Source organism: Oncorhynchus mykiss, chromosome 7 (assembly GCF_057628025.1).
Source record: "Oncorhynchus mykiss isolate SJ-2025 chromosome 7, ASM5762802v1, whole genome shotgun sequence".
In the NCBI taxonomy this organism is placed as follows: Eukaryota; Metazoa; Chordata; class Actinopteri; order Salmoniformes; family Salmonidae; genus Oncorhynchus; species Oncorhynchus mykiss.
The window spans coordinates 58,950,833-58,965,495 of NC_143028.1; the positions used below are offsets into that span (position 1 = coordinate 58,950,833).

The following is a 14,663-nucleotide window of genomic DNA, read 5'->3' on the forward strand; positions in this document are numbered from 1 at the left end:
AAACCTCCTTCCATCAGCAAGGGCATTGAAGATGAAACGTGGCTGGGTCTTTCAGCATGACAATGATCCCAAACACACCACCCAGGCAACGAAGGAGTGGCTTCGTAAGAAGCATTTCAAGGTCCTGGAGTGGCCTAGCCAGTCTCCAGATCTCAACCCCCCAAGAAAATCTTTGGAAGGAGTTGAAAGTCAGTGTTGCCCAGCAACAGCCCCAAAACATCACTGCTGTAGAGGAGATCTGCATGGAGGAATGGGCCAAAATACCAGCAACCGTGTGTGAAAACCTTGTTACCAAATACTTATTTTCCACCATAATTTGCAAATAAATTCATTAAAAATCCTATAATGTGATTTTCTGGATTTTTTTTTCAAATTTTGTCCGTCATAGTTGAAGTGTACCTATGATGAAAATTACAGGCCTCTCATCTTTTTAAGTGGGAGAACTTGCACAATTGGTGGCTGACTAAATACTTTTTTGCCCCACTGTATTAACCTAAACTGATATCTAATATCAATTGTAAAATAGACTATAGCCTGGAGCCTGAAAGCTTCTTGGAGCTCTTACTCTGTCCATTTTGGCCTTGTTGAAAGAAACCAAAAAAACGCTACAGGGTTTTAGAATCCCCTGCTGAGACTTTTATTTAACCTTTATTTAACTAGGCAAGTCAATTAACAAATTCTTATTTTACAATGATGGCCTACCCCGGCCAAACCCTCCCCTAACCCAGACGACACTGGGCCAATTGTGCGCCGCCCTATGGGACTCCCTATCACGGGCGGTTGTTATACAGCCAGGGATCGAACCAGGGTCTGTAGTGAGCCCTCTAGCACTGAGATGCAGTGCCTTAGACCGCTGCGCCACTCTGGAGCTTAAAGATGATTATACAACGACTCTGAAGTTTCCGTGAATTTGGCTTCAAAAGAACAGATGCAGAGATCATCTTGTCTTTGATAAAGATGTTCAGTGACCTTGGTCATCATTTTTCTTCTTCTTTGAAGTGTATGACACTTGGCACCTCTCTCTCCCACGCCACTTCTCTATCCCTTTCCATTCCTCTCTTTTTTTCACCTCTGTTTGTTTACACCAACTCCCTCTCTCTATCTTCTATTAGTATTTCACCCACTCCACGGTAGAGGGGATAGGAGAGAGAGAAGCCATCTGCTGCAGAAATATCAATACAGCATTTCATCTAAAATAAATTGCCTTGTAATTCACAGGAGGGCAAAGTGGCACATTCTATTACTGTAAATGGAAACTGTCCCCAGCTCCCCCAACCCCCTTCTTCCCCATGCCTCCATTTTTCTGTATTCTTCCGTCGCTTTCTTTGCCTCTCTCTTACCTGTGAGGGGAAAAAACCTTTTCCCTCACATGCAGAGTGAATGCCTCTTCCCCCGCCATCACCTTTCTTTGATGAATATTATAAGGAAACCTGATGCCATCTCAATGCCGAAGCAATTTAATTACTCAGCGCTAGGATGGGAATGAAACGAGGCTGGCCCACTCCGGTAATGCCATTTTCTCTGTCTATTAGGAGGCAGGTTAAAGGAAATCAGGAGAGGGTGCAAATAATGACAATAGTCGATATGGTGCCGTTACTGACATTCTTCTTTCCCTGTCCTCTCCTGTTCCAGTTGGTGTCTGTCACAGAGCCCAGCACAGAGCCCAGCACAGAGCCCAGCACAGAGCCCAGCACAGAGCCCAGCACAGAGCCCAGCACAGAGCCCAGCACAGAGCCCCTGACCATGGACAGTGACAAATTGCTGGTGTCCAAAAACCAGGGGGAACTAAAGGTGAGCAGCTAGCCCACACACAAACCTTAACCCCCAACTAAAACTTCAATGTGACCATAAAATTACAAATGTATATATGTAGGATATATATACACTGAGTATACCAAACATTAGGAACAAGAACACTTTCCTAATATTGAGTTGCACCCCCCAGAGGGATGCTGGCCTATGTTGGCTCCAATGCTTCCCACAGTTGGGTCAAGTTGGCTGGATGTCCTTTGGGTAGTGGACCATTCTTGATACACACGGGAAACTGTTGAGCGTGAAAAACCCAGCAGCATTGCAGTTATGGTCACAAACTGGTGCACCTGGCACCCATTACCATACTTTGATCAAAGGCACTTAAATATTTTGTCTTGTCCATTCGCCATCTGAATGGCACACATACACAATCCATGTCTCAAGGCTTAAAAATCTTTCTTTAACGTGTCTGCTCCCCTTCCTCTACACTGATTTGAAGTGGATTTAACAAGTGACATCAATAAGGGAATCATGGCTTTCACCTGGATTCACCTGGTCAGTTCTGGTCAGTTTTTAATGTTTTGTATACTCAGTCTATTTGTATATTTATAGGATCTCTATGACTCTGACCCTTAACCCAGATCTCAAAGCCAATCGTAAACCCCATTCCACTATCGCATAGGATACTGTCACAATGTCAATCAGCCCTCTGTCCCACCTTATGCAGCTCAGCAAAGTCATATTTGGTTTACCTCTGCTTCACCAGCTTTGGACCCCTGCTGTTAGTAATCACAATGTTGATTTTCATACTCATATGTTCCAAGGAGGTCCCCCAGTCACCCAAGTCCGGAATTCCCATTCCCAGTATCAATTGAACCACAAATCAATATAATTGAAAGGGGCTTGGCTTGCTCAATGTTCTAGCGCCACCATTCAATTTTCTGCTGTGAAAGTTCCACCTGTTTTTCCCCTACACTCACCTAAGTACCCCCAACGGCTCTCACCAAGTCCCTCTAATGTTCTCAAAATAGGCCGCTGTAATCACTGCCCGATGACCAGCACTAGACTTCTGCTGACAAATGACTGAGAAACAAGTGGAAGAAAGGAAAGAGGGAGAACCAGTCATTTCAACACTGAGGGAAACTGATTGGTTTTTCATTGTCAGGCAGGGACAGAGGTGTCAAATTGATTTTAGATTTTTGTTTCCCTCTGAACAAACACTCAACCTATGCACTCCTTTCTTTCTCTCCCTTTATTTTCATCAGACATCCTTGGTTTCTCTCTGGCCCCAAGTCTCAAAGCAACATAGCCATCATCCCAGAGTCTTCAGATTGCATTTTGTATACCCTTCATATATCCCTGGGGTGTTACACAATAATGTAGTGAGGGGGAGATTTTGGGTCAATTTATAGTTAATGCAATATACCTTTAGTGAACCCATTAACACAAACCTGTGAAGTTCGCTGTTGAAATGCTGCTTTAGAATATAAAGGCTCTCACAGGGATAATGGGAGCTGAAAAAGGGTTATTTAGCTTTATCTCAATCCAAATGCTATTTCTTCCCTCCAGAGCTTTGGATAACCAGCTAATGTAATGCAGAAGCAAGCCCCTTGTCTCTGTGGTCTTAATGAACCATGGTTAGAGTATATACATTTATTGACTGACTGAATACAGTTACATCCTCAGCTAAGCTCTGCACTGCTCCCAACTCCCCCTAGCTCCACTGATCCAGGTGCAGCTCCCATCCAGATTGTATATACAGTGCCCTGAAAAAGTGTTTGTCCCCTTTCTGATTTTCTCTTTTTCATATATATATTTTTGACACGGAATGTTATCAGATCTTCAACCAAAATCTAATATTAGATAAAGGGAACCTGAGTGATCAAATAACACAAAAATGTGATACATTTGTTTATTAAATAAATGAAAAAAGTATACAACATCCAATGTGATAAAGTAATCTTCTGTTCTCTATCCATGGAATTAGTCCTATGCGCCATGTTTTTTTTACCAATACCATTTCAAAGGAAACAAGCACTCATTAAGATCCGGTGTGGCCAATTAGTGGGCACAGCCAACACACTTAACAAGATAGAGGATGGAGAGTTTTGTTGATGCTGAGAATGGAATGTATATGTTTTTAAATAACATTCTTAGAACATTCTCTGAACGTTAAAGGTTTTCTTGTGGTTTTTATGGAAAATGTTCTTAACTTTCTCGAAGTACTGAAATTCCCACAGAAAATGTTGTTTGTGTTAACATTCTTGGAACAATTTGAGAACATTCCCAATGCCAAACCAGTTAGAGAATGTTCATAGAGAATTGTTCTGTTAAAGTAATGAAATTACCATAAAAAAATTAAACTTTTTTCTTGTTAAGTTCATTAAATGTGCTGAGAATGTTCCAAAGCCACTATGTTGCACCATTCCCAGAAAGTTGTGGGAAGGTTGTATATAGAGTAACCATATGACAACCACACTTTCACCAAGCTCTAAGAAACAAATGGCTCTCTGAATGTTATATGCTAGCTGGGTGGCTACTCACACTCAGAGTGGAGACAGCCAAGCAGTTAATGGAAGAATTTATTTCTGATTTCTGCACAGGATGGGAGCAATTTTTATCGGGCGGGACTGTAAAGTTCCGTGGTTAGGGAACTGTTGCGGGATTAGGATAGTACGGGGGGGGGATAATTCACTCCTGTGTCGACCTCTAATTGCCACTTTTCAGGAAGTGGTAATGAGGCGGGCGGAAGAGAGCAGAATACATTTTCTCACTGATTACAGAATTAATTGCATATTTAATTAAAGATAAAGACAGCTTCCTAAGGTTGGCAGGCCATGTGTAACCAAAGTAGCTTCAGTCGCTTCTCCAGTCTTCTCTCCTTCCCAATCTGTCGTTAACTTATTCCTCCCCCTCTCAGGACTAGGGTGCTCAGAATTCTCAGGATGTCCTCTGTTGCTGTGACATAGTCATTGGTGACTTGGACTGTTAACTTGAAACGAGTACATTCACTTGAAACAAGAGTTGCAGGCCCTCTGTAAGTCATTACTTATCCAAGAAAAAACAGAGTAAAAAGGAACCTCCACAATCGAGTGTCTGCATGAAATCAATGCATATCACTCCTGGTGCACCGTGCATGCAATGTGTTAGATGTTGGAGGCATTGTGCACATCTTCAGATAGCAGTCGTACTGTACTTAACTTGAAGTGTTGTTCTAAGTTTGTTGTTTGATGAAGATGTAACAAAGTTCCATCCTGATGTCCTTGTTTATGCAGAGCAATGGGGACCGCACACAGAACGGGTCAGCCGCATTGGCCCGGGCCCCTGCCACCTCCATGGAGGCCCTGTCTCCGTTTTTCAAGAAGAAAGCACACATCCTAGAGGTCCTGCGCAAGCTGGAGGAGTCAGACCCACTCAAGTTCCACCCCTCCTCCTGCCTGTCCCCCCACCATAACCTGGGCCAGGTGCCGGTCTCCATGGAGAGAGACCAGATATCCCTGATGTCCTCTGAGGCATTACCTGCCCCACAGCGCCCGGTGGCACACCCATCGTCACGCTGCCACCACTCCAGCTCTGACTCGGACATTCACGATTATGCCAATGGAGAAGGGGCTCTCCAGGAGGACCATGCCCAGCTTCAGCAACAACAACACGGGAGATGTCAGTCCTGCCACATACTCTCCCAGAAGAGCAGCCTGGACAGCCTGCTGAAGTGTGCCCAGGGCCACGGTGCCTCACACCAGGCCAGAGTGGAGATCCTTAACAGGCAGGCCTGTGCAGAGGACCAGGGGGCATCGGCACAGAGCACAACCCCTCCCCAAGCAGCGGCTTTTTCCCACCTCCTCTCTGCTGACAGCACAAACCAGTGCTACATGCGCAAAACAGCTTTGGACTTTCTAGAGCGCACTCCAGAAGGTCTGGGTTCTTCTGATCCTTTCCTCTCCTTGCTAAGCCAAGACAACCTTTATGGGATGCTAGGTCAGGACCCCAGGAAGTTACAAAAACACACAGACAAGCATCCGTCCGGCAAACCTCCGCCTCAGGCGGAGGTACAGCCCTCTCACGGTGAGGATATAAAGCACATAAAGGCTGTCATGGCAACGTCGCAGAGCCAGAACGAGGACAGTTTGGAAGAGTGCTGCTACCTGGAAGTAGAGGCAGCGGCACACAATGTGAACAACAGCCTGCACTCTTCTACCTCACACACAGACCATGTTGAGACGGAACCAGGATATCTCAAGGAGCAGGAAGTGAGTGATCAGATCTGCAACGGGCTCTACTTCTCCAATGAAACGTCTGTCTCCAAGAAGGTGACGGTGGAATCTTACTCTCCAGCCCCAGTGCCTGAGAGGAACAGCTCAGCTCAGGCCCTGAATCCCTCTGGGAAGAGCAAGCTTGCACTCAGCCCCACCTCTCCCTCTTCAGGTCTGAGTGAAGTCAAGCCCTCCCCTATCTCCTCCCCGTCCCGGCTGCTCAAGTTCCTGAAGATCCCTCCGGGGATCAACCAGGCACAACCAGGCAACCCCCTCCGTCTAAGTCCCCAGCTCACCCGCAGCTCCAAGATCCCCTGCAGGAACAACAACTATGAGGTGTACCACTCTCCCGTCCTGACCCGCAAAGCCACCACCACAGAGAGGGAGAAGCAGCCATCCTCATCCTCCTCCAAAACAGACCCCTACCCTGCCACACACTCCGCCCCCACCTCCCCACCCAAATCAGAGGACATTGTGGACACCCCTCCCATGGCCAAGGAGATTATTTTCAGCAGCCACTTTGCGCCCAAACTCAGCGATAGCACAAAGGCACCCCCCTCCTCTCATGCACAAAGGGGCTCTCAGAAGGTACCCCAATACGAGAATGTCTGCCCCTCAGATGGGACGCCCCAGTTCCTGGAGGGTCTTAAGAAGTCCCAGTACCTCCCTTACCCCCAACACGAGGGTCCTGTAGAGAAGCATTGTCAGCAAGATGAGAGCCTCCTCAGCCCCCCGTCTTCACAGCACCCTGACTCGTCCCCAGGGACGGCTGACCAGCTGTTCTCTGACCAGGACACTGACTCAGAAAGCCCCGTCTGGCACAAGCCAAACCAACACTTCAGCCTCCCCTCCTCATCCTCCTCCGCCGCCAGTAAAGCACAAAGTAGTCACCCCAGCTACTCCAGCATGAGGGACAGGCACCAGGAGCACCGTGCAGCTCCAGAGGCCAGCCAACAGAACTGTGAACCTGCCCAGCCAACTCAGTCTTCAGCCAGGCGAGATGACCCCAAGAGACTGGTGCAGGGCAAGACTTCCCAGAGTGAGTCCAGTCACCACCCCTTCAAAGAGCGCCTGGCTGCTTTGGGGAAACTGAAGAGCACAGAAGATCTGCCAGTAGGTGCACAGTCTGTGGACAAGAAGGATGTACAAAGTAACCTAGGCAAACCCCCCACCAACAATATTGAGAAAAGCAAGACCACTGAAAGGCAAGGTGAGCGAACTGGAGCAGAGCAGCACAGAAATCAGAAATCCACGGATTCCGTGGATGGGAAGCCCTACCCCAAAACCAGCCTTGGCAGTCACACTAGGGTGATTGGTCCAATACATGAATCGGGCACCAAATCCTCAGCCACCCAATCAATGATACCCAAGGGAGAGCAGGAGACACCGTTTTCTCCCAGGATATATGTAGCAAAAGCAGAGGGTCCAAAGATCAAGATGGGCACATCATCCTCCAACACAGAGACTGCTCCAGTGGTGCGGAGCTATGGGAAATGCCCCATCACCCAGAGCCACCACAGTAAAACTGCCCCCAGCCCACAAAACAGCCCCACTAAAGTCCCGTCAAAGTCCCCTTCAAAGGTAGGTCAAGCTTCCTCTTATCCCAGAGGGGTCAAACCCATTCCTGAGGACCGTGCCCTGGCTCAGAGAAACCCACTTCGGCCAGAGGACAAAACCAAGCTCCCAGCCGGCAAGAAGAAGACCTTTGGCCATGCAGAGAGCTTCCCGCCTCCCCCTCTGCCACCACGGCCATCTACTGAAGCCATCGCAAAAGAGGATAAAAAGCAGTACTCGTCTGGCCCACCCGTGCTCCAGTCTGCCATTGAGCAGAAGGTAATGCGTGGCATCGAGGAAAACATGCTGAAGCTGCAGGAGCAGGACCAGGGCCAGGTGGCCGAGCCAAAGCAGAAGGCCTCCAATGGCATCGCCAACTGGTTCGGCCTGAGGAAGAGCAAGCTCCCCGCCCTCAACCGCAAACCGGAAGTGTCCAAGTTCAAGATCAACATGTCCTCATCTCTTTCGTCATCGTCTGCCTCTGGCGGAGGGGCTAAGGACCCTAAGACAGGTGGTCCCCAGAAGGTGGTGGAGAGCCTGAACATCTCCAAGCTGATGGAGAAAGCAGAGGACCTGCGGAAGGCGCTGGAAGAGGAGCGGGCATATGTGAACAGGGTCGGGATGGACCGCTCTGGCAGAGGCCACTCATGTGAGGTGGTGATGGACCAGGCCCAAGGCCAACTGTCACTCATGTGCAGAGGATTGACCGCAGAGAACTTCATGCAGCAGCTCCTCAACAGGTAATAATGATATGTATTCCTAAATAACCTGATAATTTACCTGAGAATGAATGACATACAGTGGGGCAAAAAAGTATTGTCAGCCACCAATTGTGCAAGTTCTCCCACTTAAAAAGATGAGAGAGGCCTGTAATTTTCATCATAGTACACTTCAACTATGACAGACCAAATTAGAAAATTGTAGGATTTTTTTATGAATTTATTTGCAAATTATGGTGGAAAATAAGTATTTGGTCACCTACAAACAAGCAACATTTCTGGCTCTCACAGACCTGTAACTTCTTCTTTTAGGCTCCTCTGTCCTCCACTCGTTAACTGTATTAATGGCACCTGTTTGAACTTGTTATCAGTATAAAAGACACCTGTCCACAACCTCAAACAGTCACACTCCAAACTCCACTATGGCCAAGACCAAAGAGCTGTCAAAGGACACCAGAAACAAAATTGTAGACCTGCACCAGGCTGGGAAGACTGAATCTGCAATAGGTAAGCAGCTTGGTTTGAAGAAATCAACTGTGGGAGCAATTATTAGGAAATGGAAGACGTACAAGACCACTGATAATCTCCCTCGATCTGGGGCTCCACGCAAGATCTCACCCCGTGGGGTCAAAATGATCACAAGAACGGTGAGCAAAAATCCCAGAACTACACGGGGGGACCTAGTGAATGACCTGCAGAGAGCTGGGACCAAAGTAACAAAGCCTACCATCAGTAACACACTACGCCACCAGGGACTCAAATCCTGTAGTGCCAGACGTGTCCCCCTGCTTAAGCCAGTACATGTCCAGGCCCGTCTGAAGTTTGCTAGAGAGCATTTGGATGATCCAGAAGAAGATTGGGAGAATGTCATATGGTCAGATGAAACCAAAATATAACTTTTTGGCAAAAACTCAACTCGTCGTGTTTGGAGGACAAAGAATGCTGAGTTGCATCCAAAGAACACCATACCTACTGTGAAGCATGGGGGTGGAAACATCATGCTTTGGGGCTGTTTTTCGGCAAAGGGACCAGGACGACTGATCCGTGTAAAGGAAAGAATGAATGGGGCCATGTATCGTGAGATTTTGAGTGAAAACCTCCTTCCATCAGCAAGGGCATTGAAGATGAAATGTGGCTGGGTCTTTCAGCATGACAATGATCCCAAACACACCGCCCGGGCAACGAAGGAGTGGCTTCGTAAGAAGCATTTCAAGGTCCTGGAGTGGCCTAGCCAGTCTCCAGATCTCAACCCCATAGAAAATCTTTGGAGGGAGTTGAAAGTCTGTGTTTCCCAGCAACAGCCCCAAAACATCACTGCTCTAGAGGAGATCTGCATGGAGGAATGGGCTAAAATACCAGCAACAGTGTGTGAAGACTTACAGAAAACGTTTGACCTCTGTCATTGCCAACAAAGGGTATATAACAAAGTATTGAGAAACTTTTGTTATTGACCAAATACTTATTTTCCACCATCATTTGCAAATAAATTCATAAAAAATCCTATAATCTGATTTTCTGGATTTTTCTTTTCTCGTTTTGTCTGTCATAGTTGAAATGTACCTATGATGAAAATTACAGGCCTCTCATCTTTTTAAGTGGGAGAACTTGCACAATTGGTGGCTGACTAAATACTTTTTTTGCCCCACTGTACATCCAAACCCTGTCTAGGATATATTGGACTGGGGCTGTCAGTGTACTAAATTTGTGATCATAAGATAATTATAAAACTTGGCCAAAGGGTAACCTCTTTCTCTTATGATTCATATCTGATCAAATTGGATTTGTAAATGGAGTTTAAGTCGAAAGCTAGTTCCCCTATGAGTTTGTTGTAACGTCTTCCTCCTTAAGTCCCTCGACGTCTTGTTCTGGAAACAGGGTGGACGAGAGGGGAGCTATACCTACCACCTTTGGAATGACACACAGACGCCTCTCCTTTGACTCTAAGAGGTCGCGGCCCAACTTCAGTCACCAGAGGAACGGGATCAGCCACACCAAGAGCAAGGACAAGATAGCCCAGGTAAACTCTTTTCTCTCTGTCGTATTCCTCTGATACACTATAGAAAGATTAATAAACTACACATGTAGTGTCAGTGATATATATGATTGTCATTAACCCTTGCTGTTTCAGGGTTCGGTTATGATCGGCAAGGATGAGGTCACATCAGAAAACAGCTTGGGAGAGTCCATTAGTTCTCAGCATTTTACAGGTAGCATGATGCTGAGTCATAATAATGCCAGTCGTCTATTTTCCTTGAGTAGCTCTGACTCTAGTCTCACTTGATTGTTCCTTCCTCACTGTTTAGGTTCTGGGGCCTCCATGCGCACCCTCGACAGTGGCATTGGCACGTTCCCCATGCCAGACTACGCCAGTAGCATGGCAGGGAAGAGCATCCCTAAGGGGAAGCCACAGGGAGAGCAAGGGTTTTCTTGCTCCCAGGGTAAGCATGGGGCCATGATGAAGGTTCCGCGTAAGGCCCATACACTGGAGAGAGAGCTGTCATCTCTGGATGAAGTCAACCCGTTTGTCCTGTATGGCTCAGGGCTGGAGGGAAAAGGTACCAACATGCAACTGTCCAGTACAATCCACGAGGTTAAGCTTAGACTTTGTATTACCATAGGACTTGTTGTGTTCTCATGTAGACCATTTCAATGCTGACATTTTACACAAAAAAAAAAATGTTGAAAGTTCATATTTTATCAGTTGTGTTAATATAATGATAAATCCTGCAAAACAAATATTTTGTATATTTAAGCCTTCAACAAAACACCTGAGGTACACTCTTTTTTTCCATTTTGAATTTAATTTGCTCTTATAGATATAGATGCCTATGGAGCTCATATGCAAAATCCCCTCACCAAGAACTGGACCTTTTCCAATCTGAAAGGCTCTGCGGGAGCCACTGATGTTTACCTGGATGTGCAGGGAGACCTGGGGACCCCATCCAGAAGGGTGAGTGAGTCAGTCATCTCCATTCTAATGAGAAATTTAGAAGAACACCACATCCATTTACTCTGTGCTGACATGTTACATCTTATTAATCTACGTTCAAATTATGAAAGCGCCGCTCTTTATTCATACAGTGCCTTGCGAAAGTATTCGGCCCCCTTGAACTTTGCGACCTTTTGCCACATTTCAGGCTTCAAACATAAAGATATAAAACTGTATTTTTTGTGAAGAATCAACAACAAGTGGGACACAATCATGAAGTGGAACGACATTTATTGGATATTTCAAACTTTTTTAACAAATCAAAAACTGAAATATTGGGCGTGCAAAATTATTCAGCCCCCTTAAGTTAATACTTTGTAGCGCCACCTTTTGCTGCGATTACAGCTGTAAGTCGCTTGGGGTATGTCTCTATCAGTTTTGCACATCGAGAGACTGACATTTTTTCCCATTCCTCCTTGCAAAACAGCTCGAGCTCAGTGAGGTTGGATGGAGAGCATTTGTGAACAGCAGTTTTCAGTTCTTTCCACAGATTCTCGATTGGATTCAGGTCTGGACTTTGACTTGGCCATTCTAACACCTGGATATGTTTATTTTTGAACCATTCCATTGTAGATTTTGCTTTATGTTTTGGATCATTGTCTTGTTGGAAGACAAATCTCCGTCCCAGGCTCAGGTCTTTTGCAGACTCCATCAGGTTTTCTTCCAGAATGGTCCTGTATTTGGCTCCATCCATCTTCCCATCAATTTTAACCATCTGCCCTGTCCCTGCTGAAGAAAAGCAGGCCCAAACCATGATGCTGCCACCACCATGTTTGACAGTGGGGATGGTGTGTTCAGGGTGATGAGCTGTGTTGCTTTTACGCCAAACATAACGTTTTGCATTGTTGCCAAAAAGTTCAATTTTGGTTTCATCTGACCAGAGCACCTTCTTCCACATGTTTGGTGTGTCTCCCAGGTGGCTTGTGGCAAACTTTAAACTACACTTTTTATGGATATCTTTAAGAAATGGCTTTCTTCTTGCCACTCTTCCATAAAGGCCAGATTTGTGCAATATACGACTGATTGTTGTCCTATGGACAGAGTCTCCCACCTCAGCTGTAGATCTCTGCAGTTCATCCAGAGTGATCATGGGCCTCTTGGCTGCATCTCTGTCTTCTCCTTGTATGAGCTGAAAGTTTAGAGGGACGACCAGGTCTTGGTAGATTTGCAGTGGTCTGATACTCCTTCCATTTCAATATTATCGCTTGCACAGTGCTCCTTGGGATGTTTAAAGCTTGGGAAATCTTTTTGTATCCAAATCCGGCTTTAAACTTCTTCACAACAGTACCTCGGACCTGCCTGGTGTGTTCCTTGTTCTTCATGATGCTCTCTGCGCTTTTAATGGACCTCTGAGACTATCACAGTGCAGGTGCATTTATACGGAGACTTGATTACACACAGGTGGATTGTATTTATCATCATTAGTCATTTAGGTCAACATTGGATCATTCAGAGATCCTCACTGAACTTCTGGAGAGAGTTTGCTGCACTGAAAGTAAAGGGGCTGAATAATTTTGCACGCCCAATTTTTCAGTTTTTGATTTGTTAAAAAAGTTTGAAATATCCAATAAATGTCGTTCCACTTCATGATTGTGTCCCACTTGTTGTCTATTCTTCACAAAAAAATACAGTTTTATATCTTTATGTTTGAAGCCTGAAATGTGGCAAAAGGTCGCAAAGTTCAAGGGGGCCGAATACTTTCGCAAGGCACTGTATTTTAAGAGATAAGGCTGATAGAAAGATAGCTGAGGCCTTGAACACTGTCGCCTGTCAGTTGTTATCCCTTGTCAGCACCAGAGTCCCATTAGCATTGTGAGTGAGTGAGAGCTCATCCTGCCTTTTCTCGGGTATGGGGGCGTTGCTGTGAAAACGAGAGGGTGAAGGGGTTTTGACTAACTTGTTTTTGACTCTCTCCCTTTGAATGGGCTGCTTTAATGGCAGACTGGGACTGAAATGCACAGAAAGTCCACAGCTTTTAATGCCAAGTTCTCCCTTTTTTTTAGAAATTTGAAGTTTATTGAGGGTAAAGAGTGCACAAAGAAATATATGCATTTTAACAGCAGTGTTTCCATCAAACTGGCTTGTTACGAATGAAGAGCTGTGCGTAATGACGTAGTGCACATAAGTATAACTTGTAGAACTTTTAATTCACAGAATAAAAAAAAAAATAGAAGTTATGTTTCCATCCCATTTGGCATAAAAAGTCCTGCGAAAACAGCAAATGTGCCCACTTGGCACAGGTACTCTAGCAAACAGCTCATTGATACAGTGTAGAGGGTACATGATGAGATTATGAATAAACAGCAAATGTGCCCACTTTTAATTTGTCAATTAGCAGCTAAGCACCGATCATCATCATGTCACCAGAATACAAATTAACCCTTTACAGTGGCATATTTGGGCACTAATAGGCACCTAAATTGGAATGTAGTGACTGTACAGTAACATGCTATACATGACATCAGAGCTCTGGCTCTGGACTTCACAGCGCTGTATGGGTTTTTCCTGGCAGCCGTTGTGAACTTGAGCACCGCACGTGACAACAAGTTGCCCCCATCCCTCCCGGTAATTGGGCAACTTTTGCAACAACAACAAAAATATGTCTGTGTGCGGGAAATGTTAATTAAGATGACTCAATGTATTTTGAAAGATACATACAAGCAAGCCAAAGACCCGTGAGTCCAAATGTGCACTTCACATTTCCAAATCATAAAACTCCTATACAACTACAGTGTCAAATGTTTATGATCACTATGTCTGATGTACAGTTACAAGATGACATGTCGTCATACCCTGGGTTGTTCTGAACAGAATGAGCTCATTTTTATTTATTCTTGAAGAGAATCTGCTGCAGCACACGAACCTGAATGCACTCATGACTCCTTTCTATACCCACCAACATTACCATCTGTTTCTCTGAACTGCCTTGTGAAGCCGAACACTGTAAGATCATGTTTTCTAACTTCGCTAGTCATGTTGGAACTAGAACAAGCTTTCAAATCATGCTCACCTGACCCAGATTGCTATTTATAATGGGCTGTTTCTGGATTGCGTAAACAACAACAGTAATTGTGTGATGGCGGGGATGTCTTCAAAATGAAGTGTGCTCTAGATCCTTAACAGCACAACTAGGAGAGCTAAAACTCTGACTCTTTGAGTCATTAAAGTGCATTGAAATTGCACACTTTGGAGAGGTTAGTCCTCTCACTCAAACCCTTGACATTTGTTGTCTTATGTTGGACCTAACCCACATTTTCCAGGAATAGTCTTATCATGCCACTGAAAGTATCCAGAGTATTTATAAACAAATGTGGCAAAGTACAGTAAATGTAAAATTCATATAAAATCAATAATGTAATGTTTGGATTCAGTCTTGTCAAGTGAACTGTTGTATTC

The 14,663-nt window shown here is 45.3% G+C and overlaps 1 protein-coding gene across 5 annotated transcripts in view; it reads left to right on the forward strand.

Moving 5' to 3' along the window:
* LOC110528236 (nck-associated protein 5-like) overlaps window positions 1-14,663 on the forward strand; it is a 99,951-nt gene that overhangs the window by 81,051 nt on the left and 4,237 nt on the right. For 4 of the 5 annotated variants that reach the window (XM_021610122.3, XM_090241504.1, XM_090241507.1 and 1 more), the window contains 6 exons: window positions 1,633-1,791; window positions 5,028-8,299; window positions 10,127-10,295; window positions 10,407-10,485; window positions 10,582-10,833; window positions 11,095-11,228. In XM_021610122.3, coding sequence (XP_021465797.3) covers window positions 1,633-1,791; window positions 5,028-8,299; window positions 10,127-10,295; window positions 10,407-10,485; window positions 10,582-10,833; window positions 11,095-11,228 — 4,065 coding nt within the window. The remainder of the gene's footprint in view (window positions 1-1,632; window positions 1,792-5,027; window positions 8,300-10,126; window positions 10,296-10,406; window positions 10,486-10,581; window positions 10,834-11,094; window positions 11,229-14,663) is intronic. The other variant, XM_090241506.1, reaches the window with a different exon arrangement.